This window comes from Pocillopora verrucosa, chromosome 12 (genome assembly GCF_036669915.1).
Source record: "Pocillopora verrucosa isolate sample1 chromosome 12, ASM3666991v2, whole genome shotgun sequence".
Taxonomy (NCBI): domain Eukaryota; kingdom Metazoa; phylum Cnidaria; class Anthozoa; order Scleractinia; family Pocilloporidae; genus Pocillopora; species Pocillopora verrucosa.
This window is the reverse complement of record NC_089323.1, coordinates 1,405,512-1,432,204: the sequence shown is the minus strand read 5'-3', so window position 1 is coordinate 1,432,204 and position 26,693 is coordinate 1,405,512. Positions and strand designations below refer to the sequence as shown.

General features: G+C 37.3%; 2 protein-coding genes across 4 annotated transcripts in view; one reads left to right on the top strand and one right to left on the bottom strand.

Annotated features, from left to right (window-relative positions):
- LOC131791484 (tetratricopeptide repeat protein 28) overlaps positions 1-26,693 on the bottom strand; it is an 88,536-nt gene that overhangs the window by 11,091 nt on the left and 50,752 nt on the right. For 2 of the 3 annotated variants that reach the window (XM_066158962.1, XM_066158961.1), the window contains exons 3-4: positions 3,228-3,389; positions 2,891-2,968 (exon numbers count right to left, since the gene is read on the bottom strand). In XM_066158962.1, the coding sequence (XP_066015059.1) occupies positions 2,891-2,968; positions 3,228-3,389 (240 nt within the window). Of the gene's footprint in view, positions 1-2,890; positions 2,969-3,227; positions 3,390-3,636; positions 3,791-9,062; positions 9,322-26,693 lie in introns of those variants that run through there. The other variant, XM_066158963.1, reaches the window with a different exon arrangement.
- On the top strand, positions 17,153-18,096 carry LOC131776870 (melanocyte-stimulating hormone receptor-like). The gene has a single exon (XM_059093074.2). The coding sequence runs from the start codon at positions 17,153-17,155 to the stop codon at positions 18,089-18,091; it is 939 nt and encodes a 312-aa protein (XP_058949057.2). The 3' UTR covers positions 18,092-18,096.

Here is a 26,693-nt window from a genome sequence, read left to right as displayed (position 1 = left end):
ATCACGAGATTTTGCTTATAAAACTCTTTGGTCGGTTATTTTGTATTTTAATGTATTTGGATTGCGGTCTCCTGGAGCATTATGGCGCAAACGCGCAAAATACTTACAGACGCATATACAAGTCGTATTAATCGCGGCTAATCCACACTGAAAGATGTTATTGAGCGGTAATTTTGGAACGGATTGAGTCGCGAACGCTTGAAAGCCATGAAAGCCTTGAATGCCTTGTATGCTAAGTATGCCAATGTCTTAGTTGAAAAACGTTCACTTGTTGTAAAAAGCAAAATCTGAAATCTGAAACCAAACTGCATATACTCTATGCAATCTATTGAACAACACTACTACCGTGAGACTGAAGAACATAACTATAATGGATGCAGACTGCTTGTGAAGAAAGACGACATGTTGGATTCACTTGATGGCAAGGAACGTAGCTACGATGACAGTACGAATGGTATTAATTTCACGATCAGAAAGGTGAATCTTATGTTTGTTTTCATTGTAGTTGTATGGATATTCTTTTTTAATAAATATGTGATCCAAAACCCTGTGTTTTTTTGTGTATAATGTTATTATGTTAAATATTGTCTACGCAATTGTCTTGTCACAGGCGGCCCAAGCTCACGTCTCGAGAAAAAACCAACGATAATTCATGAATGCGTCACGCGTTGTGTGACTTGGTGTTAAGTTACGAGAGGAACTGCACGTTATAAGGAATAGTATAGGGAACGAAGTATGGTCGATTTATAACGATACATATTTCGAAATATGAACATTTTTCTCGTAAAATCAATAAAACTTACTCATACCCTGTGTATCCGTTGTATTTTCTGACGATTTCTGTCGTTTTAAGCTTGCTTAACCATCACCGTTATTCACGTCAACTACTTTTATTACGTTGGTAAAATCTGTACAGACATCACACCAACCAACTCGCGCGCAAAGTAAGAAGACTATATTGAAAGTTTGAAATAATATTTCGATCGATTTTTCCTCAAGAAATGAGCCAGGAATATTCCACAATAGTGCAAATAATCGTGAAGGCGGATCGCAGAAAAGCGATTGCGTGACGCTCGGTAAGCTGTAAGATGACATATTATTATATACCAGATGTAAAAACTCTTCAGATTCTTAGTCTGCATTTTGTACCCACTCTGCAGTCTGCAGTCTGCAGTCTATATTTTGTATCCGGTCTACAGTCTGCTGTCTGTATTTTGTGCTAACAGGTATCCGTGGCACCAATACAGTTTATTTTTGGTTACATTTATTTGCAAAAAACACATAATCTACCACAAAATACCTGTGAGTGAGGTAATTCGACATTTTCGTTCTTTCCCACATTAATATTCTTCTCTCCTTTTGTAAGAATGTAGACATCACTCCTAATGTTTCAAGTAATCCACCCACCCTACAAAAAAGTAACTCTTGCATGCATAGCATGCCTATGTTTTAAAATAGGTGTATGCCCTTGGCCAGACTTGAGCGCACTATTTCAGTATACTAGTCCGACACCCGTAGTATCACTACACTTGATTCCAAGGATCCAGTACCATCCAGGTATCCCAGTCACCCTGCTCACAGGGTCTAGTTTAATTTTATTTTCGGGATAGAAGCACAGTTTTTAGTCCGAAGGAACAATTTACATTTGCTCTCGAGCGAGAGCGCATAATTTCTCGTCTGTGAAAGCCGAAGTTGTAGCACACTAGAACATGTAGTAATATCAGCCAACACGCAGCATGTGACTTTAAAATCTCCTAAAATGCAATCAAATTATAGACTTATGAATGTTTTGTGCCGTACAAAAGCCATATCTGCTCATTTTAGCAAATATTCAAAGTAATAAACGACCGAAGAAAGAAACGCTACGATTTTCCCATTGATTTTTCGTCTACATGTATCGCGAAAGTTTTTCTCGAAAGTTTTTCACAATTTTCACCTTTCTTGATCAATCATCTTGTATAAAGAGCTAAAAAATGTAGGTTTATTTTGTCAAGTGACCGCCTAGAGCAAGAATTGCGTGACAGGTGTAGTCGAGAGAAACTTGTCACAGTCGCAGATTTTAAAAGGCATCCAAGACAAAAATACGATAGTGCCCAAAGATTTTTTTGATGATTTTCAGAGATGAAATGATGGGTTATAAAGGGTAATTAAGATCATTGTTGCAGCTTTCTGGCAACGGGAGATATTTGACCTCAAAGTTGTAAAATATTTAGATGAATCGAAAAGTCTAAAAACACAGTCGTATATTTGCCTCTGTTAATTGACAAGCCGTCCATCAAACTGACTGATACTAGCAGCAGACATTAACTATGAATGTAAAATTATGTTTGCAAATTTTCAAAGTAATCAGTTAAATACCATCGCAGTGAGAGCTTCATACATTTTACCTATTTAAAGCGATTTCCCTGGTGAAAACCAAGAAAAACCGGGGGGTGGTCTATCTCCCTCCGGAAAAAAAACCAAAACAGAAACCAGTTTGTCGTTTGAGTTTTGGGGTAGACCCTTTAAACTGGCAAAGTTTCATTGAAATCGGTGAGATGGCATGTAGCACGACTGCCCGGTGCTCTCGTGGACACGCTCTTAACATATCTGACACCTGTGACTCATTGAACTTAAGGAACTAAAATATTCATGCTGAAATTTTGCTCTGCATTCCGCATTGAGTTCTTCATCCCGTTCAAAATAATACTCTCATCATGATTAATGGAGAGTAATGGCGTAGCAGTCAAGAGCTGGATTCAAATGTACATCAGGGTGGTCTCGACCTCTTAATTAAAGTCCATTGAGACAAGATTGAACTCTATTTAACCTCATTTAACCTTAGAGTGTTGAGTTCTTTTTTTATTATTATTATTATTATTATTATTATTGTACAGCTAACATATCTAACCTCTCACAATTGCCTTAAGGAAAGTTGGATTTAACTCAATGGCTGCTTCTGCATCCCTTAGTGAATCCTGGTGATTTCCTGTTATTGAAATAAATATCTCTGATTAGCCATACATGTTGCAAACCAACTACCATTACTATAATTTTGAGAAAAACTTGTGATGCTCGTTGATATCTGGGGTAAGAGGTTACTTCTTTGTATATTTGAGAGGGAAAGATAAAATCTAAATTTTTCCAGGCATGCATTCAAAATTGTCACCTTTTTCAGAAAACTACTTCTGACAACTCAATAGCTTCAAAATAGAAAAAAATGGATATTAAAGCTCTCATCATCTTACCAAGTTTAGAATGTGCAATAGCCCTGTTGTTGTACAGTTTGGCCTTCAGTTCTTTCTCGTTGCAGTTCATTTTTATTCCTTTGGTGTAAAAATGAATAGCATTGATGAAATCTCCTTTCTTGAAGGCCTCATTACCCTCATTTCTATAAACATTAGCTGTGGCTGCAAAGAAAAAATAAAATAATTCGAAAAAAAAATTAAAAATAGGTGTCAAAGTCTGTGGTCGTAGATCTTCTCAATGAACAGCATATTGTAATCATAGAAGAGAGTCATGATTGGCCAAATATCCTTTAAAGTGGTCATACGCTGTATATATCCTTTTCCACATCTGCTTGCATTCTTGAAACTGATCCTGATCGAATAGAAATTGTCCTAACAATTACTGAAGCCGAAGTTGAACCTAGCTCACCTCGTAAAGTGTCCTCGTCAAAATCTGGTGCATTTTCTTTGTCAGGTAAGTCTTCATTTTCACATGGAACTTTAATTGAACTTCTTCCTGTAGCCATAGCAACTGTAAGAAGACTGATGCTTTGTACAAAGTTGTTCTTTTATGTCATCCTAGTCTGAAAAAAAGGTGATTGAAAATGGTTATAAACATCAGCTCAACATATTACCCAGTTGCAAAATAAATATTTTTTCCCTTCTGAGAATGGGAGGGATACATAGACACAAAATCAGACGCCAATTAAGAGCTAATGTCAACATGCATCAGACAAACGGCGGCAAGTCACCCAAATTTGTTTTCTCTCCTACTTTCATATTTTGTAGCCCAATATGTCCTAATAATTGTGGTGTAATTTTTTTTGTGAAAATACATTTTAGTTTTTGAGAAATTTTTTTTTCGGTTGGACCGCTCAAATATGTAAATTTTCACTCTGAATATTGCCCGAGTTGTGTCACCTCATGTAACGAATTTACTTGACCTCCGGTATTTCTGTCGGCATAATCCTTTGTTTTATCAACTAAACTTAATCCACTGACATTATTGAGGATGGCAAAGAAATATTTATTTTTTGGTAACTATTTTTGTCCGACATACTTTTTCTATGTCGAAAAGTAGCATCAAAACAAAGACAGTTTTAACAACGACCGATATGACAAAATCTACTGAGCTTCTAGCTTTTAAAAGAAAAAAGGATGGTTATAAAATTACTGTAAAAATTTTCTTGTGCAATTGTGTTGTTCTATTGTGAGACGAACTCAAAGTCCGGCAAAATTTACTTGCTAGCGACTATGAAATATACATGGTGTGCCCACTTGTCGCCACCTTTTATTGACATATCGAGGCATAAATCACTACAATTTGTAAAAAAATCTAACGCAACACTCTTACCTAGTTTATTTATGATTTTATAAGACCAATAACTGTTTCGGTCATTATATTACGCTTGGGTATTACTTTTTGCCGGGAGCTCAGCTTTTCCGTTGTGTTTTTCTCCTATCCCAGTTATATTAGAAGCTAGTCACGCAATAATTGATACCAACACAAATGAATATTTACTCTGTATGAAGATTTTTGTTTATGTTGAATTGACAATATGACAGTATGTTACTTTTGTGGCCACTAATCGCTGTTTCAGTGGCAGCGTAGCAGTTCAAAGCGGGTTGTTGTTTCAACGCGATGAAATTTATAGTGTTCTGGCAGGGAAAAAAGCATGATGCTCTGGGAATAAAAACTCTTTGGGGCATTTAACATGATATCGGGATGAGTTTTGTTCAAGAACGAGTTCATCTAAAAATCTGACAGATCAGTGCCTAAAGTTTTTATGAGTAAATAACCACTTTACGTGAATTTTACGAGGTATGAGACTGACAGCTCGTAGTTGGCAAATCACATCTTTTGTTTTTAGGTGCTGACAGGGTTGGTGGGGGAGGTGGGGGAAGGAGGCGATCAAAAATGGGTGAGGATGCTTGTCGTACCTTTCAGGGGTCAAAATCAGTGATCTGGTACCTTTTTATGGTGTCTCCAACTTTAAAGGACTGCCAGAGACCTAGCTGGTACCTTTTAAGATGTTTTTCGCTCGATAAAATACCTGAAATAAGCATTTAGTAAGCACTAGGACGATTTTAATGATCTGACTTGAGCCTCTAGAGCACATCGATAAAGAAGTTTTCAGTTTTGGGATTTTTCAATTTTTTTTAGTTTAAATTGATACTTTGTAGGGGTAGATATCTGTTGTTGCCACTCCCACACAGATAAGACTCAGGTACCTTTTATAATTTTATAGGGGTCACTTTCGAAATTCCGGCGCGCATCCTCGCCCTCTTATCTATAGGGGTTCCCCGGGGGGTGCTGATACGTGCAGCACACTTGAAATTTAGCAAAGAAAAATTTTGATATGATTTTCGGTGAAGAGAAAAAGTTTTTGTCAGCGTCTTGTAGCTACTGCCGAAGGGCCCTTTACCACTGTGTGCTTAATTACACGTCCCGCCAGATTGCGGGAAGCCTACAAAGTGCTCAGACATTAGTATAGAAAACTCCGCCTCTGTCTGGATTTTTGAAAATTTCAAGATTTATAAAAGACAGTCCTAATTGACTGAGATAAATTGGGCAAAAAATCATCATCTGTATGTTGCAAGTTCGTATAATTTGTAACAGAAGCAATTGAAATTATTTAAACTAGAGGCTGTAGTAGGTAGTTAGGTAAAGTCTGTATTTAAGCAGTGGCCCATCCAGACCCTGAGCTTATAGTCCTGGATTCCTCACATGAAGCGACTAGGTATTACTACTCCTCCCTAGAAAGGATGACAGTCCACCCCATGGTTACCCCCCCCCCTCCTCCCCCCTGCCTCTTCCCTCCTGTCATTTCATCAGGTTCCCCTGACTAATTTCTGCTACCCATTTATACTCCTGGGTGGAGAGGGGTATTATGAGAGTAAATTATTTTGCACAAAAACAAAACACATGACCTGGCCAGGTTACAAATGCAGATCTCTTGACTCTGACTCCACCTCACTAATCATAAGGCCATCATGTCTCCACAAGAGGGGAGAGTTTATGGTGAATTCTTTTTCATAAGAAACAACTTTTGCAAAACCAAAGTAAAATTCTCTTAGCTGATTTTTAAACAGGGATAACTGGTCATAACTTACAAAATGTGTAAGTTTTTTATTCAATTTCCTCCAATTGAACCGACATCCATATGTGTGCAGCTGGCTGTTAGTTGGACACTTATGACAGGAAAAACAATGAAATATATACACTAATGCATGCTGATGTATGTTGATATGGATTTCAATTTGGTACAGGTGCTGATGTTTGTGGTTTACCAGTATATGTATATTAAACGAATTGTTTTTGCAATCATTTCATGTTTACTCTGTTTTGTGCTCAGAATTGATTTGTCTTTGATGATAACTTTAACTATCCTGATAATCCAGACTAGTTGTTTTTCAAATATCATAAAATCCTTGCTGGCTGTCTTCACGTACAAAAAATTTCAAGAAATGTAGAGGCACAAGGAAATCAATTGTTCTGGAATTCAAAATAGCCTTAGATACATGTACAGTGTAGATCACATTTTCGAAAGCCAGTACTAACTTCTTACTAACCATCCGAGCACGAGTCTTTACTAGGGAATATTGGCCCAAGGTTACGGCAGTATAGAAATGTCATAGTGCCAATATTTCTCAGTACAGCTCACGAAAGCAAGGTGATACTCATGCATTAATGTCACTTGCACTAAACTAGTTTATTGGGAATTTTCTGGCTTCCAAGTAAAAACATAGGCATGCGTAGCATGCAAGATTTATTTTTTTTTTGACCGGGTGGGATGAGATGGGACACTTTGTGTACCTAATGTTTTTATTTTTGTAACAGAAAAAGAGCATAACTTTATAAAAGATCGAAAATATTGCATTACTTCACCTTAAGAGAAAGAGAGAAAAAACATAATTTAGCTTAACTCACACAGGTATCTTGTGGTCTATTTTCTCTATTGTCTAAATACTTCTAAGCAAAAATAAAATGGATTGGTGCCACGCTTACTGTTTTCTCCTTCGCAGCAGTTGTTTGGTCTCGTCACACAACGCCATCTATTCCCCGACGGAGAGAGAGCGCGTAGCGGGATGAGACCAAATAATAGTTGCGAAAGAGACCACGCTTACTGCCGTTCCTCTACCAGAGAGAAAATCAAAATTATTCGTCTACAGTTAGATGCCTGAAAAATATAATTCCACGTAATTCTATTACGAAAATTAAACTGAAACTCTGTTGTATCTCCAATAGACCCTAACCAAAGATATATTGCGATCTCGACCAATGAAGATACATTTCACAAGAGAAAAGGATAATATTTGAGAGAGGGCTCCTTGATTGGTTGTTGCCTATCTGGCCTTTGCCCACTGTGTGTGAAATACTTTATAAAATGCAGGTTGTTTGAAAGGAATAAACATGCGATTCGATTAAGTTCAAGGTAGTTAAAAGCCGAGTTTATTCGTAGAAAAAGTCAAAACGCGGGAGAATTGCGTTAAAAGTTCACTATCGGTAGCACTAGTTAGTGTGAATTTTTTCCAGTAGGGTTAGACATTGCGATTAGAATACGTGATTAAATGCAGGTTGTTTACAAGGAAATGAAACGTGATGGAGCGAAGTTTAATTTAGCAAAATGGAATTTAATTGGCGAGGTAAAATTTGTAATCAGTAGACTAGGTCAGGGAAGAAAAATAAAAAGAAATATACATATCCCAAAAATCTGCACACCCCCTCCCCTACTGCCTCCTTCTACTTGCTTTTCTGATGGTAATTTCGTTTCTAAGTATTAATTCACTCTATTTGAGACAACAAGGTAGTTTTCCATTACCAGAAATCCGAGATATCGATCATACTTGACCTCTCCAGCCTTGGCCAAGAAACAATTATAAAGAAATGTGTGGGATAAAAAATAAATGTTCAAAATCTTCAAGGATCTTTCATTTTCTTATCAAGATCTTCAGGGGTCTTTTATTTTCTTTCCAAGATCTTTAATTTTCTTTCCAAGATCTTTACGGATCTTCAAAATTTTCCTGCCGAGATCGTTCAGGATCTATTTCTTTCTGTCATTTCAAACTAAACTTATAGATAAATATTCGCCACCCAGAATGCCTTCAATGAAAATCACCAACGGGTAGCACTCATGATTTTATGTGGAACGAGCAAATGCAATTAGGCAATCTCATTTCAAATTTTCGTCCAATTTCCGACTCGAGTTATGACGAACAAGAACGAGGAGCATGTGGTTCACTCGTTAATTTATGTAGGACAAAAAAAAAGGGCAAAGAAGACATCATTTATTCCAAAATCTATGTGTGAGCTGGATTTCAGCTTATTTTCATTTTCTACAGGTGTGCTGATAAATATTCAGTTACGCTGTGTTCTTAATATAATCTACATTTTTTCAAAAGAGGTCAAATGATGTGTTAAAGAATTCGTATTTTGATTTGTCGCCTTAAAATTTTCTCTGACTTAAAATACCTGCCAAATTTTTTTATCATTTAATAAGCAAGGAGCGTTTTACATCTTACCCTCGAAACGTGTGTTTGTGACAACTGCTTCCTCTTTCAATTTCTATAATGCGAACAGGATGTAACACGTAGACGGTAGTTTATAATCAATAATCGATAACATTTTCATAACTTGCTCTTGTCTGGGATCATATGGTCTAGTGTGTTGTTGCCGGCTCACTTTGCTGAAAGACCTATATGAAACCAAGACCCAACGCCTCATACCGGATTGTCTATATTTTACAATGTAAAAAGTTTTTATTTGTTAATGCAAACTGGCAATGTTATTGATGGAACACTGCGAGTGGGTGAGACAAAAATCCTCTTGGTCAAATTAATTGTTTCAGAGCTTACCTTAAAACGACGTTTCGTCAGCGATGGAGCGTTGAATTCGTCCTTAAGAACCTGTTAAGTTTGTAAAATTTTGCAAGACCGAAGTTATTTGGATGAGTTCTTCAGAAGGTGACTTATAACACGAACGGTGTCGAGAGAGTACTCTTTTCCTAGTGGTCTCACGACGTAGGAATATTTGATTTTATTCCTCTGAAATTTAGCTCGCGATAACCTAGAAGCAACGCTTCAAGCTGGGGATGGCGAGCGTTAAAAATTTCTCGCTGCCACCAAAATGATGCAAATGACTCACTTTTTGTTTCATGACCATAATGATGTTTTTACCATTGCGTGACATTCTCAGGAAAACCAAAAGTTGATGACGCATTGTGAACTTTCCCGAGGAAATGAGTCATAGATAGTGAATAATACACGGGTGCGCGTAGATGCGAATTTGGTTGATGGAATACAATTCAAGCGCGTGAAAAATTGCCTAATGTTCACGTAGTGCAATGATTGGGTATCTTCTAATGGACTTTGGACGTTGTTTTTATGGTACGTGATGGAACGTGAGTTGTTAGGCGTGTTCGTTGCGCGTAAAGGAGTCGTAAAAACACGTTTGAATTAAAAATAATACAAAAAATGAAATGCGAAACTTTCATGTCCCGATAAATCTCGACCTTAATCAACGAGGCTCTCGCGAAGACCACAAACCACCACACTTATTAAATGAGCCCAAGATTTCTGGTTAATGTTATTCTTTGTGCACAGTCCCCTGATCCATGACATCATCTATAAGAACATAGGTATACGTAGCATGGGCGGGTTGAGATGGGACACTTTGTGTACCTAATGTTTTCATTTTTGAAACAGAAAAAGAGCATGACCTTCAAACGGAGGAAAATATCACGTTAATATCGGCATACCTGAATATTTTTATGAGGTGTGCCGTATTTTGACTTTACCCACAGGCTCGTCAAATTCAAACAAGGAGTGAAAGTACTAGGCAATACTACAAACCAATGAATAGTCTAGTAGGTTATTTATGATCTAACTGCTTTTTGTTCGCCATGTCTTTCTGTTCATTTCTCATAAGGCGGGAAAAGCTAAGTGGATAGAGAAGCGCAGCGTGCGTAGCCGACCGGTTAAACAGGTTTTTTTACAGTACAAAATAACCAACTGTATACATGTGGTATATACATATATTCGCATTATTTAAACTCTACCTTGTGCAGTTGGATTATAAAACCAAATTATCTCGTTGTACCCCTCATCGACGCGGCACCACAATTTCCTTAGAAACTAAACCCAGTTATTCATACGTTGTTGATTACAATGCCTGCAGCTGGTGCGAGGCCAAAGGCAACCAAAATATACTTAATAGACTTGGAGAAGAAATCTCCCAAAAACTCAGCATACTTCGTATACACATACCCTAACATTACTAAAATACTTCTCGAGCACTTCACATGACTCTCACTTTCATACGATCTGATTAGTTATACTTTATTTTTATTATTTTTACATTTTTTTATCATTTTACGTTTTTCCAGTCTATCGAGTTCATGTTCCATTCAAAGCCGTTTTCTTCTTGAACAGGTCCACAGGTTCCAACGGTCGATCAGCTGAAAAAGGATTCTTTTTCGACTTGTGAAAAAATGGTATCACAGATGTCTCTCTATTTGCCTCTTACTGCTATTTCATACAAGAGGCTCGTCACAGGTTCCGGAAAAAAGAAATCAACTCTTTGGCACAACAGACAATTTGCTTACGCACTTTGAATGAGCAAACGATGATGAGGAAGTCTTTATGTGTTTATGGAAGGAAGTTTCAGTCATCGTCGCTCGGCGTGTGCTATTTAAACGAAATATTATGCGCCCCATCTTTTGGTGGTGGATTACATCGAAGATTTACTTTTTTCTCAGCCGTGCATATGTGAAATGAAATTGACTGCAAATGGTTCTTACAGAGTCCTCTTGTTGTCATAAGCTTTTGAACTCAGTGAACGACAGTGGTGTCGAGAAACTAAATTATTTTTGCCCCTGATTTTATGTTAGAAGTCCACAGTCAGCATTCAAGTTGTCTCCAACTGATTGACGTTTCGCCTTCCATTCAAATTTGGTTTCCAGAAGCTGATCATAATTTAAACAACACTTACTCATTAATGCGGCTATCAACGTCACTTTTCCTTAGTAAGGCTAGTTTTTGCCTTAAACTGTGGGATGAAAAAAAAAGCACAATATTTTATTTTAATTTTACCTCTTTGCGCAAAGTCATTCAAAGATTGAACCTAACAAGTTGAATATACATGTGGTGTAGTTGTGACGCTTAACACTGTTAGGGGACAAACATCCTGCCTCTCCTATTTAACAAAGATAATTTGAAGGAAAAGTCGTTGTAAAAAAAAAACTATTTCATCTTTGGAGGGAGCTTCTAGAGTTTATCGATGGAATAACGTGAAAGAATTACCCGTTACAAAGAAGTTTACAAAGAGTTATATTTAATGTGACTCTTGTGAAGAAATTGACAGCTCTTGCTCGTCTGAGTAACGAAGGATTGTCCATCGCGCCATAAAATATTAACATTCGCAGATGTTTTGTTCTTATCGCGTTTTGATAAATCATAGCTGAGGCAAAAGTAAGGCTTTAAGAAAAATGGTTCACCATTTTTTGGACACAAATGACTGTATTTCCAAACATTTCAAACGACTACACGCGACTGAAAAAGTTTTCATATGGTTATTTTTAAAAAAAAAATAAAGTTTAAGTGATCAACGCTGCGCAGGTGCTCTCAGTGCGGCAGCAAATTCAATGGGAGATGGAACGCAAGTGAACACATTTGAAGAACTTGTATGTTCCTCATCTTTGGCTGGCGAATTTGAACAATACTCATTGCGTCTGTCAGCAATCATCATTTTCTTTTCCCTGACAGCATTTCTTGGGAATTCTCTGATCTTCGTTGCACTTCACAAGGTGTCTTCCCTCCATCCGCCGTCCAAACTCTTGTACCGTTGTCTGGCAACAAGTGATCTGTTAGTTGTTCTTGTAAGCCAACCTCTCACTGCTACTCTTTGGATGTCGGTTGTTTTCGAAGAGTGGAGACTTTGTCGATTTGCATGGGTAGCAGCCTCCATTTCAGGGTATGGATTATCTCTTCTGTCTTTGTTGACAATGGCAGCCATGAGCGTGGACAGACTTCTCCCCCTGTTGGGGCTGAGATACAAACAAATTGTAACTTTGAAGCGCACATATATCATTGTCGCTACTCTTTGTATTGTAACCTTTGTCGCTACTCTATGCAACGTGTTAGATTCTCGTATAGCGCCTTGGTTTGGTCGAATTGTCATCTCATGTTGCCTATTAATCTCGATTGCTTCATATGCTAAGATTTTCTGTGCTCTTCGCCGTCATCACGCTCAGATACAAAGTCATGTTCAACAACAGCCGAGCCAACCAAATGCATTGAACATGGCGCGATACAGAAAGGCAGTGTACAGTGCACTGTGGGTGCAGTTAGTGTTACTTGCTTGTTATGTGCCAGTGATTTTAGTGGGAATTGTGATGGCTCATATAAAAGGAAATTCATCACATTTAGTCGTCGCTCTTGGAATAGCGAGTACCCTGGTACTCGCTATTCCGTTTCTTTACTAAATCCGTTTCTTTACTGCTGGAAGATTAGTGAAGTAAGAAGAGCAGTTAAGAAGACAATCAGACAAGCGCTTTGCTGTCCACGAGGTTAGATCTTCCATTATACTCTTTTTTAGTTGTTTCAAGCGAGTAAGTAACGTGACGATGCTATTAGATAACGCCAACTGCCAGATATATCATTGAATAGGAAGAAGTAAGAAGCTTAATGAAGTCGCTGTACAAAGCTTTTAGATATTCTCACCATAGATCAACATGGCTCATTTTGCGCATGATAAAGCAAAATCATGGAAACTACACGTTAATGATATCGTACGAATTGGAGAATGGTATTCATCTTAATTGAGGGAGGCGTTTGACTACAGTCGGCTTGATACGAAAAAAATTCCTTATCTTATTAACAACCAATGATTTCAATCGCGGCTTCTGTGGATAAACTTTATTTCCAAGTGTACGCATAGCTAAAGGACAGAGAGTCGTATCACTAACGGCAATACTTGGGACAAGTAAGTTTCATACGACGGCAGTTATTTTGAATACAACAACCTATGATTTGATCGACATAAAAAATGCCGTCCACGCAAAGTAGGGCAAAAAACGGGACGCTAGTTTGATTTTACTTAGTGTTTTACTATCTTAGTGATAAGAAAGTACATGTATAGGATAAAATTGATTCCGAAAGGGTAGTGAAGGAGTGACTTTTAAGTTCTTCTCTTACGGGTGGTGAAATAATTTCAAATTTTTAACCGCACTACATGAAATAAAGCGCATGACTTTGACACGATATTGCCGTACGAGCCGTTCAAATTAAGTCTTGTTAAAGACAAGAAATCGTAATTTTGAGCGAAAAAGTCCAAAATAAATGGTATGTTTCATCAAAAATTTAAGGCCGGTTATTTACACAAGGTCTAACCCAAACCGTGGTTTTACGCGAGCAGTGAAAAGCAGGTGTTCTTTACAAGAGGGTAGATTAATCATAATAAATGTCCTTCCTTTATTAGATCTCGACCTTCTAGATACTATTCACAAAAATATATACCAAGATAAAAGGTTCAGCTAAATTGAAGATGGCTTAGAACGCAGTTTTGTCAAACAACGACTGAACTTTGTTTAAAGAACTGGGTCTAAGTGTCAATAGATAAAATCCCAGTGAAATATATTAACTTTCGAGATTCTGTGGTCTCCTGTAGTCTTTCCTGAAGCTAGTAAAAATTTCCATTTTTCTGTTTGATGGCAAAATATTTCGTAGAAGTGGAGAAGACTTATATTTATAGCATTTATTGGTAGATATAGTCGAAACGGTGCCGATGGATTCACTGACTTCTAAGAAGCTCATCGATAACATTGTTTGAACAATAAAAACCCGGAAAGGATTAAAGGCTAAGCTTTTTTGTGCAAATAAAGAGATCATCTAGATCACAGGCGACGAGAAAGGATTGTTATTATTTTGAGGGTGTTTATCATTACCCAACATTAGATTATCATAACCATTTCACAAAGAAAGCTGCAGAAATAGCAAAGGGAAATTATACAGGCATCTCCTGATGGCGATCGAACTGAGAAACATATCACCAAGGTAGAACTAAATATTGACTCGAGATTTCGTTTTTATCAAAAATCCTGACGTGAGAAATATGAATCAAGGATTTCTAACCAAATAACAATTTGCGGTGCATGGCGTTTTTTAAAACGTTTTACTTTACTAAAACCAAACCTGATTATCGCTGTTTCTCGTAAAGTTCTCTTTTAAGGATCAATCGTTTGTGAAAGACAAACTTTGTAAAATGATCAGAAGATCCATGTAAATCATGTAAATGGTTCACCATTTTTTTTTTGGACACAAATGACAATATTCCCGAGCATTTCAAACGTGTAAACGCGATTGAAAACGTTTTCATTTGATGATTCACATGATGATTCATATAATTATTCATATGATTATTCATATGATTATTCAGTTTCAGTGATCAACGCAGTTTAAGTGATTTCTAGGCTGGGCAGTTGCTCTCAAGACGCAACATTTCATGTTGCAAACACACGTAACCTGAAGGAAAGACCAAAACGACTACAGAATGATGGCGGAAACAAATCTAGCCAAAGATGAAGCACAGACAAACGCGTTAAAGATCTTCGGTGCTCCCTTTCTTTGGCAGGTGGATTACAACCACAGTCAATCTATTTCTCAGCTGCAGTTTACATTATCCTCTCCATTACAACAAATCTTGGGAATTCTCTTATCCTTGTTGCCCTTCAAAAGGAATCTTCCCTTCACCCACCGTCCAAACTCTTGTGTCGTTGTCTGGCAACAACTGACCTACTGGTTGGTATTTTTAGCCAGCCTATGATGGCTACTTATTTTATGTCCTTGGCTAACGAAAACTGGAGTCTTTGTCGATACGCAAGCGACGCCACCTTCACAATAAGCTATACATTTTGCGGAGTTTCTTTATTGACGATGACGACCATAAGCGTGGACAGGCTTCTAGCCCTATTGTTGGGACTGAGATACAGACAAACTGTAACTTTGGAACGCATGTTTATCATGCTAGCTGCCTTTTGGGTTTTATCAAGTTTAACTGATTTGTGCTGTATTTTAAATTACCGTATAGCCTTATGGCTTGGCCGTATAAGCATATCACTATTTCTGCTAATCTCAATCATCTCGTACACAAAGATTTTTCGTACTCTCAGTCATCATCAGGCTGAAGTTCAACATCATGTCCAACAACAGCTGAGCCAACCAAATGCATTGAATATGGTGAAATACAGAAAAGCGGTGTACAGTGCACTGTGGGTGCAGTTTGCATTAGTCGTTTGTTATTTAACATATTTTATAATAGAAACTTTGATCAGCCAAAGTAACACATATTCATTGCACTTAGTCGTCTTCTGGCTTAATTTAATTTAACTCTACATTAAATCCGTTACTTTCCTGCTGGAAGATTAGAGAAGAGAGACAAGCTGTGAAGCAGACAATAAGACAAGCTCTTTGCTGTCCGTGGAGCTAGATCCTTTTCGGGTTTCACTCCTATCTATATTTCATAGCTTCATGATGCTTCTGGATACTGAACGTTTGTCGGATCTTTAATGCAAAGGAATATATGAGAAACTGGAAAAACCTCCTGCCTCGCTTTTCATGGAAGATAATTTGCGGGAAAATTTTCCCGCGAGAGGCAATGTTTCTATCCTTCATGGTCCAGTAACATAAAACTTTTGTATCTATAAAAGGAACTTTTAGAGTTTATCGACGGAATAACATATCAGTGAGAGAATTACTCGTTACAAAGAAATTGACAAAGAGTTATATTTAATGCAACTGTGGGAGGAAATCGGCTTCTCTTGTGACAGAATTGAGTATTGGAATTGTAAATGATTTAATTTTGGAGGAATGTGGGCTTCAATCTTGAAGCGAAATGTTTCCTATATCATAAATCATTTCTTGAACAAGCTTGTTCGGTCAAGATGTCTGGTTAATAATAATAATGTTGCAAGATGCTGCGTTGAAATGTTGCGTGCGTGTGGCCGGGCCTTGAGAAAAAAGGGTTTGAGTGATCGTGACCGGCCAGGTGCTTTTGATAGGAAACATCTGTCGTTGCAAATACAGGTAACTAGCGGGTAAAAGGAAACGACCGTATATTGAACTGCATGGCGACAACTAATTTTATAGGAGGCTAGCTGTAACACAAACGAACACCAGGTTTGGAAAGTGGCCTTTCAACCTTTCTGGCTAATGAGTTGCCGGCATCAAACAGCCATTTCCTTCTCTGCGGTGTACTTTCTCCTCCCATCACAGCATCTCCTGGCAACTCTCTTGTCCTTGTTATAAACAGTTGTCAACTTGAATTTGTTTTGTCATTAGAAAAATATCCACATTGCTTATGAATGTTTGAAAATGTCATTGATAATAACAAACATTGTGTAAGGGGGTGTATGGATTTAAATAAACACTTTCCTTTTCTTAATTAATTCTTTCCAAAACTTCCAATTTTCCGAGATTAAACGTAAGACTCCATCTTCTCCACTCAGCTAAAGGTGAATTTCTACCCGAGAAGACGACGTTTAAAATAATTGTGAAATACTGATAGTATCAAAGATGTCTGTCTGTACGTTTGACTCTTAAAGCTCATTTGTTCCTATTTTGGTCACGTTTCCTAAGATCTTTCATCGATAGGGAGCTAGTAAAGTGTCCATATCATCTGTATAAAATTTTGCATCAAACCATTAAAATGTTAATGAATTCTAATATTAAAAAGAAGCTTAAATCTGAGGGGTTCCGGAAAAAAGCAATCAACTCTTTGGCACAACAGACAATTTGTTTACGCACTTTGAACAAGCAAACGCTGATGAGGAAATCTCTATGTGTGTACTGAAGGAAGTTTCACTCATCGTTGCACAGCTTGGGCTGTTTAAGCGAAATATTTCTCGTTGCCAGTTGCCTCAGTACAAGAAAAAGGAAACAATTACAGAACAATGTCGACAACAAACTTCACTAGGGGTGGAACACAGACGAAAACAATTGTAGAACTGTCATGCACCCCATCTTTGGGAGGTGGATTACATGAAATATTTACTTTTTTCTCAGCAATGCACATTCTCCTCTCCATCACAGCATTCGTTACGAATTCTTTCATCGCTGTTGCCCTTCACAAGGAATCTTCCCTCCACCGACCGTCCAAACTCTTGTATTGTTCTCTAGCAACAACTGACCTGTTGGTTGGTCTTGTTGCCCAGCCTCTCTATGCTACTTATTGGGTGTCCTTAGTTCAGGAACACTGGAGCCTTTGTCGATACGCATTTGAAGCACTCTACATCATGGGGTCTGCATTGTCATTGTTGACGATGACGGCTATAAGCGTGGACAGACTTCTCGCCCTATTGTTGGGGCTGAGGTACAAACAAATTGTAACTTTGAAGCGCACATATATCATTGTAGCTACCATCTGGATTTTGGCTATTGTCTCTTCTTTATGGGCTTTACTTGATGACCGTATAATTATTTTGCACCGTCTCATAACTACACCACTTTGCCTGCTTATTTCACTTGCATCATACACAAAGATTTTTCGCACTCTCAGATATCATCAGGTTCAGGCAGAAGATCCCGTTCAACAACAGCCGAGCCAACTAAATGTACTGAACATAGCTCAATACAGAAAAGCAGTGTATAGTGCACTGTGGGTGCAGTTAGCATTAGTTGTTTGTTTTGCACCATTCTTTATCGTGGTGACCGCGATTGCACATAGTAACAAAACACATTCATCGCACTTGGTCATCCTATGGGGAATAGCCGATGTCTTGGTTTACTTTAACTCGACGTTAAACCCGTTTCTTTACTGCTGGAGGATAAGTGAAGTAAGACAAGCAATGAAGCAGACAATCAGACAAGCACTTTGCTGTCCATGGAGTTAGACCATCTCGAGTTTTACCAGATCGTACTGCTACTTTCAGTTCAAAACTTGTATTTTTTTCACATCTTAACAACTAAAGGGAAGGCAATGGAAAAGCTAACCATAAATTTGTAAAAATATTTTTAATGCTACCTCACATTATCATGATTAGATCAATTCATAATCTTAGAAAAGATATGCGCGCGCATGATCATACTCTCACGTTTGTTATTATAAGAAAGTGCAAGGAACAAAATTGAAGCAAGAACGGTTAGTACAAAGTTCTCTTTCAGGTTCACCGTTTGAAATTATATGCTAACGGGGAAAAAGGAATATTGAATGAAAAAAAACCATCGAATTTTAAAAATATTAGTTAAAATGGGTCGTTTTATAATCAACTTGTTCCTGGTTATTTTTCAGTTGTCTCCAAGTGATTTTGATTCTATGTTTACCATTTCCGAGCGATTAACTGTCCCAAACTTTCCCCTATATTTCTTTCAAGTCGTTTCATAAAGTTTTATTTAATTCAGAATTGACTAAAATACAGCGAGAATATTTTCAATTGATTATCGGGCCTAGAAATAGCAGTATATCTAAATATACTGCTTATTTCTTTACTTAAAAAGTCGAAGTCGAGTCCCTTTAATGTATTGAAAACAGTAATATAGCCGATGTCTTCACGTTTGCCATGGGATATGACTTAAGTGCTAATTTGTACTTGAAGTAAATTTTATTGATTGAGGTAAACAGCTAATAGCAGCCAATTTAAACACAGCGGTCAAACACTGCGCATGCACGTGTTTTGATAAGAATACAAGGGATTTTCAAACGCGCGTATTACGTGAAGTGAAGAAGGAAAGTTTAGATTTCTAACTATTTCAAATTGAATGCGCAATATAGTTGAAAGAGGGATTTCCGAGAGAGCTTAAAGCTTGGTCTTATTTTATGTTGAGATATCTCAACTTATTTTTAACGCAGACGCCTTGTTCCGGCGATGAAGGCAAATTACAGAAGCTTACTTTTACCCTCGCCAGCATGGCCAAGCTTACGACTTCATTTACACCGCTAAGCAAAGTGTAAAGTGTAAAGAACGAGAGTATAGACTAGCACAACATGGGTCAAGTCTAAAACAACAATGTGTATAAGTCTAGGCCTTAGAAACTTTGAACTTTCCCAAGAAACAGCAAAAAACTACGCATCACTTAGATTCTCTATGTTTATAATAGCAAATCATCCATCTAAAAGCGCATGACCGCTGTGTTGCCCATTTATCACTGTTTACGTTAGTTGCTTGTTGGGCACCAATCTATAGTAAGACATATCAATCATACTTAGTCGTTATATGGAGAGTATCAGTTGTCTTACTTTACTTTAACTTGAATGTCCGTTCTTTACTGCTGGAAAATTAGTGAAGTAAGACAAGCAGTAGAACAGACAATCAGAGAAGCACTTTGCTGTCCGTAGCGTTACCTCCTCCTCGGTCTGTTTATTTTATCATTTAAAAAAGGTATTATTAATTCGTTTATTTGTCAACGAAATTATCTTTTAGAGCTAATTTGTACTTAAATTTAAATTCACTGATTGAGAGTAGAAACTTGTCGCAGCCCACACAAACGCGTTAGTGGTTCGATCAGCTACAGTCGCTATTCGGAGGAACTAAAATTTCCTGGATAAAACTCCTACTCTGTATTGAAGAATTGAATGAGTTGTTGGTTTCTCTATCAGCAATTTTCCCGTCCGAAGATAAAACAAAGGATCTAAAGTTAAAATATAAATATAAATGTATATATATATATATATTATGAGAGGGAAAAAAGGACGCAACTACATTTCCCATTTAAATTCAATCATTTAAATGTAGGGAAATGTAGTTGCGTCCTTTATTTTTTTCCCTCTCATAATATTTATTCTGCTCTGCTTCAACGTATTGAGCACTGTTCCACTCGAAAATCGACTTGCAGACTTCCTATATATATATATATATATATATATATATATATATATATAAACCCATTTTCGAAAACGTTGCTATTTGAAAAAATATATTAAATAGTCTCTATATATAAAGTATCTCTTTTTGATGAGCAACGAAAAGATACATTTGTTTGATTTATATTTTCAAATTTAAAAGGTTTTTTAAAAAACGGGTATTTACATATATGTATAAAGCCGAAAGAAACGCAGTCGTGTAAACGAGGCCTAATACAAGTCCGAATCTGTCTTGGCAAGCAGGTGTCTTCTTAACAACTTATTCGTTCCTCAGTGTGCGATATAAAGCACGTGGCAGTTTTAGAGAGTCTGAATGTTGATCAGGGTTGGTAAAGACGAAGCCTCTCCTAAAACAATTGTCAATTTTTTATCAACTGCTGATAAGCCTTTAGCGCCCATCCCTTCGTTTTCCATCTCGATTAATAAACTATCCTGTAACTAATTGTCATCACTAAAGGAGAGTCGTCAACTGTTTAAGAGAATCGCTAGAACAAAAATTGAATAACTTTCCTTTTACAGTTGCAGAAAATGGTTTGCTGGTGTGACAACTTGATTTTGTTACTATTTTGTTTTTAGTTCGAGTAAGATTCGAAACGGAGAGAAAAAAAGCCACAAAGCGCAATTAGATACACAGTTAATTTCAAATATTTTGAAACAAGTTTGTATGTGTGGCCGTACATTAATTTCGATTAATTGTGTTGTCTACGTAGTACATTCGGTGATTGTCACGAATTCAATTTTTCTCCTACAACAACTGACATCGCCAGCCTGAGCTTTTGCATTTTTAGCTTTCCGTAGCTTATAATTCAAGTCTTAACTTCACACGGAAGATATGGACCCGACTCTTTGCCGCACTGTAAAAACACTGAAATAACAGATGTTTCTACATTTGCCTTTAGTTGCCATTTCATAACTGAGGCACCCAAAGGTTCCCGAGAAAAAAATATTTTTTTGACCCAATAGAAAATTTCCTAATGCATTTTAAATGAGTAAGTCATTGTTGTGTGTTACGATAAAACTATTTCAACTAGTTTTCCTATGATTAAAAGAAAGCGCTTGACGTTGATGTTGACGCCATATTGCCAAAAGAGGCGGTCCAGTTTTAGTCTTGAATTTGTTTGTTTTGCGATCAGAAAAATGTTCGTAAAGCTCATGAGAATAAGTCTTTGTTACTTGTGTATTTAACTGAAGGTTACGAAAGTAAACGGAATAAAATTGACCATCTCTGTTTGTTACAGAATTTTTTACAAATCGATTGATGTTCTGAAATTATATTGGCAACAGCGACAAACAAGTTTCGCATCATTTGTATAGAGGTCACCATATGTCCAGTTTGTCGCTTATGTATCTTTAGGTTGTCTCTAAGTTTTACGGATTTTATTTCCTCCATTTCTGAGCGGTTAACTGCTGTCCCTAAGGTCCACAATTTTTTTTTAATTGAGTCGTTTTCAAAGCTTTGTATAAGCTCAGACTTTGCTTCAATATCATATCATCTAATTATCGCCCTAAAGACGACATGTTTATTTCACCCATTAAAGAAGGGACAAAATGGATCTTTTAAGACTTAGGAGGCCCATATCGTATTGTAAAACAAAAAACAGAGCCCATGTCTTTGTGTTTGTCAAGAGAATTCACTTGCAGTGCTAATTTGAAATTAAACTGAAACTTTAGTTACTGAAATCAACAGCTGGTTGCGACGAACATGTTCTTGTTTATCAAGGTACTGAATTATCATAGAGGATCAGACAGAAAATTCCCTATGAAAGAACTCTCCCTCTTAAAGGAGGGATTGACGCATCTTCAGCGATTAAGAGCGACGGTCAGGAAATATCGACCATTGAGTGGCAAGAGTTGAAAAATTAATTTCGCTTATTTTCTGACTATAAAAAGCTACTAAGAATAGAAGAAATTTCATGTATTTCTTTTTCTTCCGGAGCGCTTTAATTCTGAGAAAACTGAGAAAAACGAATTTGACCCGCGACGATCCCGAAAGGTCCCGCAAGCAAGTGTGAAATTGATATTTTAAACTGACTTTTGGTCTTCAAGGAAAAATGATTCAAAGGATCATGACACCGAATTTTGATAGAGTGAGTGCCGTACTTTCCCAGAAACTATATGACTTATCTTTATTGTTGTTCATAAATAGCAAACAACGCGCAGGAAAGTGCTGTATTTTCAACCGTAAAAAATCCCGCAAATACCTCCTTAATTCATATGTTTTTTTCACTATGTGATATAATTCAGATTTTCCTTTTAACTATGTCGTTAGAGGGATTTAAGGTTTTCCTTGATAATATGTTAGAATCAGCATGGGTTTTCTTTACAGCGCCTCACGCGAAGGTTTTGAAATGACAGTAATTCATTCAAATTTTTTTTCAACGGCTGAGTAAACAATTCTTGTTGCGTGACCGTAACGTCAAGCGGAGTTTTCACACAGCAGGCCGGAATATACACGAAAGCGTACTGAAAACGATTCTGGTGTGAGCTTTTCGTCCTTTTTTATTGAAAAAAAGGTAATCGGCCAAAGAGAGGTTATTTTTTCTCATTGTTAAGGTAGAAGTTTTCCTTTTCAGTGAAAGATGTTTTCCCTGATAAATATCAGGATGAAATTTGATTAGCTCTCGGCTAACCTGTTTAACTTTTATACTTGTTTTTTCCGCTTCCTTTGGTTTCAGAAGAATCGGAACAGAAAGACAAAAATCATAGATTCTTTTTTAAATTGATATTTTCTTCAATTGTGAGGATTCATTTCTATTATTTATTGAAGAAATGACAGAGTTGGCTAAAGCTCGAAGCAGTTTACTAGCCATAGTAAATTGAATTAGTCAATTAAATACAAAGAGGGAATATTTAATTAGCGAAATTGGAGCGAATTTGTTTTGCCAGTTTTGTGTCATCATGGACGTTAAGTGCTCTTTTAGCTCCTTAGTCGGCGGTTCTTGCTCTTATGACCCCAGAGATAGGAGCAGATCAACTGAGGTTATTCCATTTCTGAACTGCAAAAGAGACATCGCGGTTCATAAGTCTTCCTTGTCAATAAGTGATGTAGAAACCGAAATCGAACTTATTTTGGGAAGAGTATCTACATCCTTTTCTTAGGAGTTAGACCTTTCGGAATTAACGATTTGTCCCCGGCACCGCTCATCCCTTGGTATTGGGTGGCGTCGAGGATCGAACTGTGCTAAGTTCCTTCGCTAATCTCGAAGCACGGCGGACAAGCCCAAAAAACGCAAAGGCAGAACGAGGACTTGGCAAAAGTGCTTGTTATTTGATATGGAAGAAACTGGGAATTTTTATTCCAGTTAGTTCAGGTATGTATACATCATTTTTCATCTTTTTCAACCAAACACACCAGCTCTAAAATGGCGGTCCAATCTGACTCTTCAATTAAAGCACTTTGTAAGCACTTTTCTTTTTTTTTTGTTTTGACTTTTTCAATAATTAAGTAGCCGTGACGGTCGCAAATTCAATAGCCTTTGTTTATTTACGTGTTTCTTTTCCTTTCATTACTCTAACATTTTATATTAGTGATTGTAGCAGCAAAAAGGTAAATTTAGAAGCCTTCACCGGACTCCTAAAATTACAGCTTTTTAAAGCAGATTCCCTGATGGCTGATAGATAGTTACAGGGAGACTCAGCCCCTAAAGGGTACCTTTATCAGGCTTCAGGTATATCAAAGGGTAGGGAATCGAAGGGTTGAAGTATATGAAAGGGCAGGAAAATCTATCATTTAAGTTTTTTAAAACAGGTTCCCTTACTTGTGTAAATTAAGACCGTAGTTGTTCAGAATAGTGATTATATCGTATCAGCAAAAACCTGCATTTTCCATCGATTCACTCAACAGGTATTTGTCGCAACTGCCGGGTTAATCTTGACATGCAGAAAATAGGGGAGCTGCCCACAAAGCTTCCGGAGACCAAGAACCTTTCTTACGAGGAAACTGTTGAGACTTCTGTGAGTTCTGAAATGGCACTCAATGGAAATAGTGTTATTAACAATGGCACCAAGCAAGGCCCGCGGGGCAAAAAAGATAAAAAAAAAATGGATAGGGACCTTATCATCACAAAATCTGCATGAGCGGGCCCCGTTTCCTTACTGCCTTTCCTTGAAATGTAACGAATAGGGATAGAAAGCACAAATTAACCGATTTCGTGGACCTCAGACTGTGTGCTGGTATCCAAGAAAACAATGCCATATGCTTATTTTGTGCCTTCTACGTCAGTTTTTCCTGAGTTCCGCAGATAATGAAGAGGTTTAATACCCCGTGCATTTTATGTCGCCCTTGCGTCTGCACACAGTTGAAATTTATTTAGCGGATTTTCTATTTTTATTCTCACCAAAATCTGAGAACTTGAAGCAGTGGCAACAAGTTAAAGACCACGTAGTCCGCGATGGCAAGCTGAGGCCAAATTGTTCTTTTAAGAATAAAGGGTTCATTTAAAAAAAAACTGCATTTTTGCTTCCAATTGCCCCCACCTACACACACGCATCCCTCCACCTTATACCGCCAGGGATACGAGTTCATGCAATTTTCTCAAGGTTAAAAATACGGTGAATAACGCCCAAAAAACGTTTCGGGTTTCCAATATACCACTCCGGGTTCCTTTACTACTCGCTTTAAAGTTCGTACTTATTTGTGATAATGAAAGGTATTTTATGTAATAAATTAGGCACCTTTTATCATAAATTAAGGCAGCAAAAAAGGTTTTATTTTTAGTCCATAATAAAGGCAACAAAGATCAGGAGGGATTATTGATCTTTGTCTAAGTGTTGGTTAACTTTGATAATTATGTACCCAATTAATTTTTTTTTAATACAGTTTACGTTATATTTATTTTGCGTCCTTGTCTAGGGCGTGATGTGTAACCTTCCAATTGCTGCAAGTACTCCTTGTTCGGTGGTAGCACATGACTTACTAGATCAAGAAACGTCATTATATTTACCAGCAACCCTCCTAGAAGAAACCGAGACAAGCACTACAGGAATGAAGTTGGAAGAACCTATTGACCACCTTAGCGCAAAGCCAAGCAAGCGGTCTCAGCTGTTCTTGGTGAAATAGCGCCTAATGATCTAGATCTTCTCTGGGAATCTATTATGTCCTCAAAACAAAATGAAACTGGAAATTACACTTGTTCTAGTGGTTTGGATAAAGAATTGATGTACACGCCACTCAAGCTTTGAGCACCAAACCCAGCGACTTTTCCTAAAAATCATCTGGGGACATTTTAAAGTCGTCGTGACTTGTACGTCAGCATTGACGTTACCATGGCAACCGACTTTTGAGAGCCATATTTTCCAAAACTTGCTGTTTTACTCATTCAATTATACCCTTACACTGTTCTTATACGACGTCAAGAAGTGCATTGTTAATATTGTGATTCCGTGACTGATCGACTCCCCAATATCACGTTTAGTCACGAAACAAAGAGTGTAGCGTTTCAAAATGGCCAAAACTCACCCAGTTTGGCTTTTCTATCTCACTCTTTAAGTAGAAACACAACTTTGCAACTGTAAAACCTACAAGGATTACGAAAAATGAGTATTTGGGGATCAAATATCCACTTTCATGGATTTCGAAACTGGAAGTGTTTACACAATTACCGCCGACCCACCATGAAAATTCCTTAACTTCGATACCGCCTTATAGAGATTTCCTTCAATAACCCAAGCTAATTCCCAGGTATATCTTAGATGTATGTATAAATGTGGGATTTAACTAGAATGAAGTCAATTTGGAGTTATACCACATGTGCAATATTGCCGTCGAAAATCAATAACAAAACGGAGTTTTTGTTATTCATAAAACCTATTCCTCATTTTTAGATAATTTCTGCTCGGTGAGTGTCGCTTTTGCTCTAAAAGAATCTTCTAGTAAAAGAAGAACAGTGAATCTGTTGGAATAAAGTGTCCAAATTTCTCCGTACGACTTTGTTTGCGAACGAGAGGCAAGTTGATGTATGCAAATTTCACGTAAATGATTAGCCAATTTTGTGACTCCGACCACAAAAACCGATATTCTAATTTTTCTAAGAAATAAAAAGCTTTTGGCAGGAACAATCCACAGCAGGTATCTTATCTACCTAAAAGCTACTTATGGGCAAAAAACGAAAGAAAGCGATTTTTCAACTCTTGCCACGAAATTAAGATTTTGGTCGATATTTCGTGACCGTCGCTCTTAAGTCTTTAGTCTGATTTTTCTGTCAGCTAATCCTCCGTTGGTAAATGAAATGACTAGTTGAAGCCGGAATAAAATATTGAATCCGATAGAGAGTAATTATTTTGCAAAAACGAATTTTTTCCAACCTAAAACGAGGCGGCGTGTCTGTGGTGGTTACCTAACTTTTCCTAATCTTTGACAGGGTATTTTTAACAGTTGTTTCGTGCGTCACTGTGCACTCATTAAATATACGATAAACGCAGGAAGTTTGAAGAGCTAGAAAGATACGCGGGAGTTACTTAACACGCAACCGAGAGTGATCGTAGGTTCATAAATAATAAATGCTGTCTATGTAGGTTTAACAAGGTGTAGTTTTTAACTCGACTTCGTCACGGGAATTATTCAACAATAATATTATTCACTTCATCTTCGGCAGATAATTGTTACATATTTTTACCGAGTGTTGATAGTTTTTAAG

Bases quoted from the DNA above. Each gene is read 5' to 3' on its own strand.
- LOC131776870 (XM_059093074.2), top strand. From the start codon at position 17,153: ATGTCGACAACAAACTTCACTAGGGGTGGAACACAGACGAAAACAATT.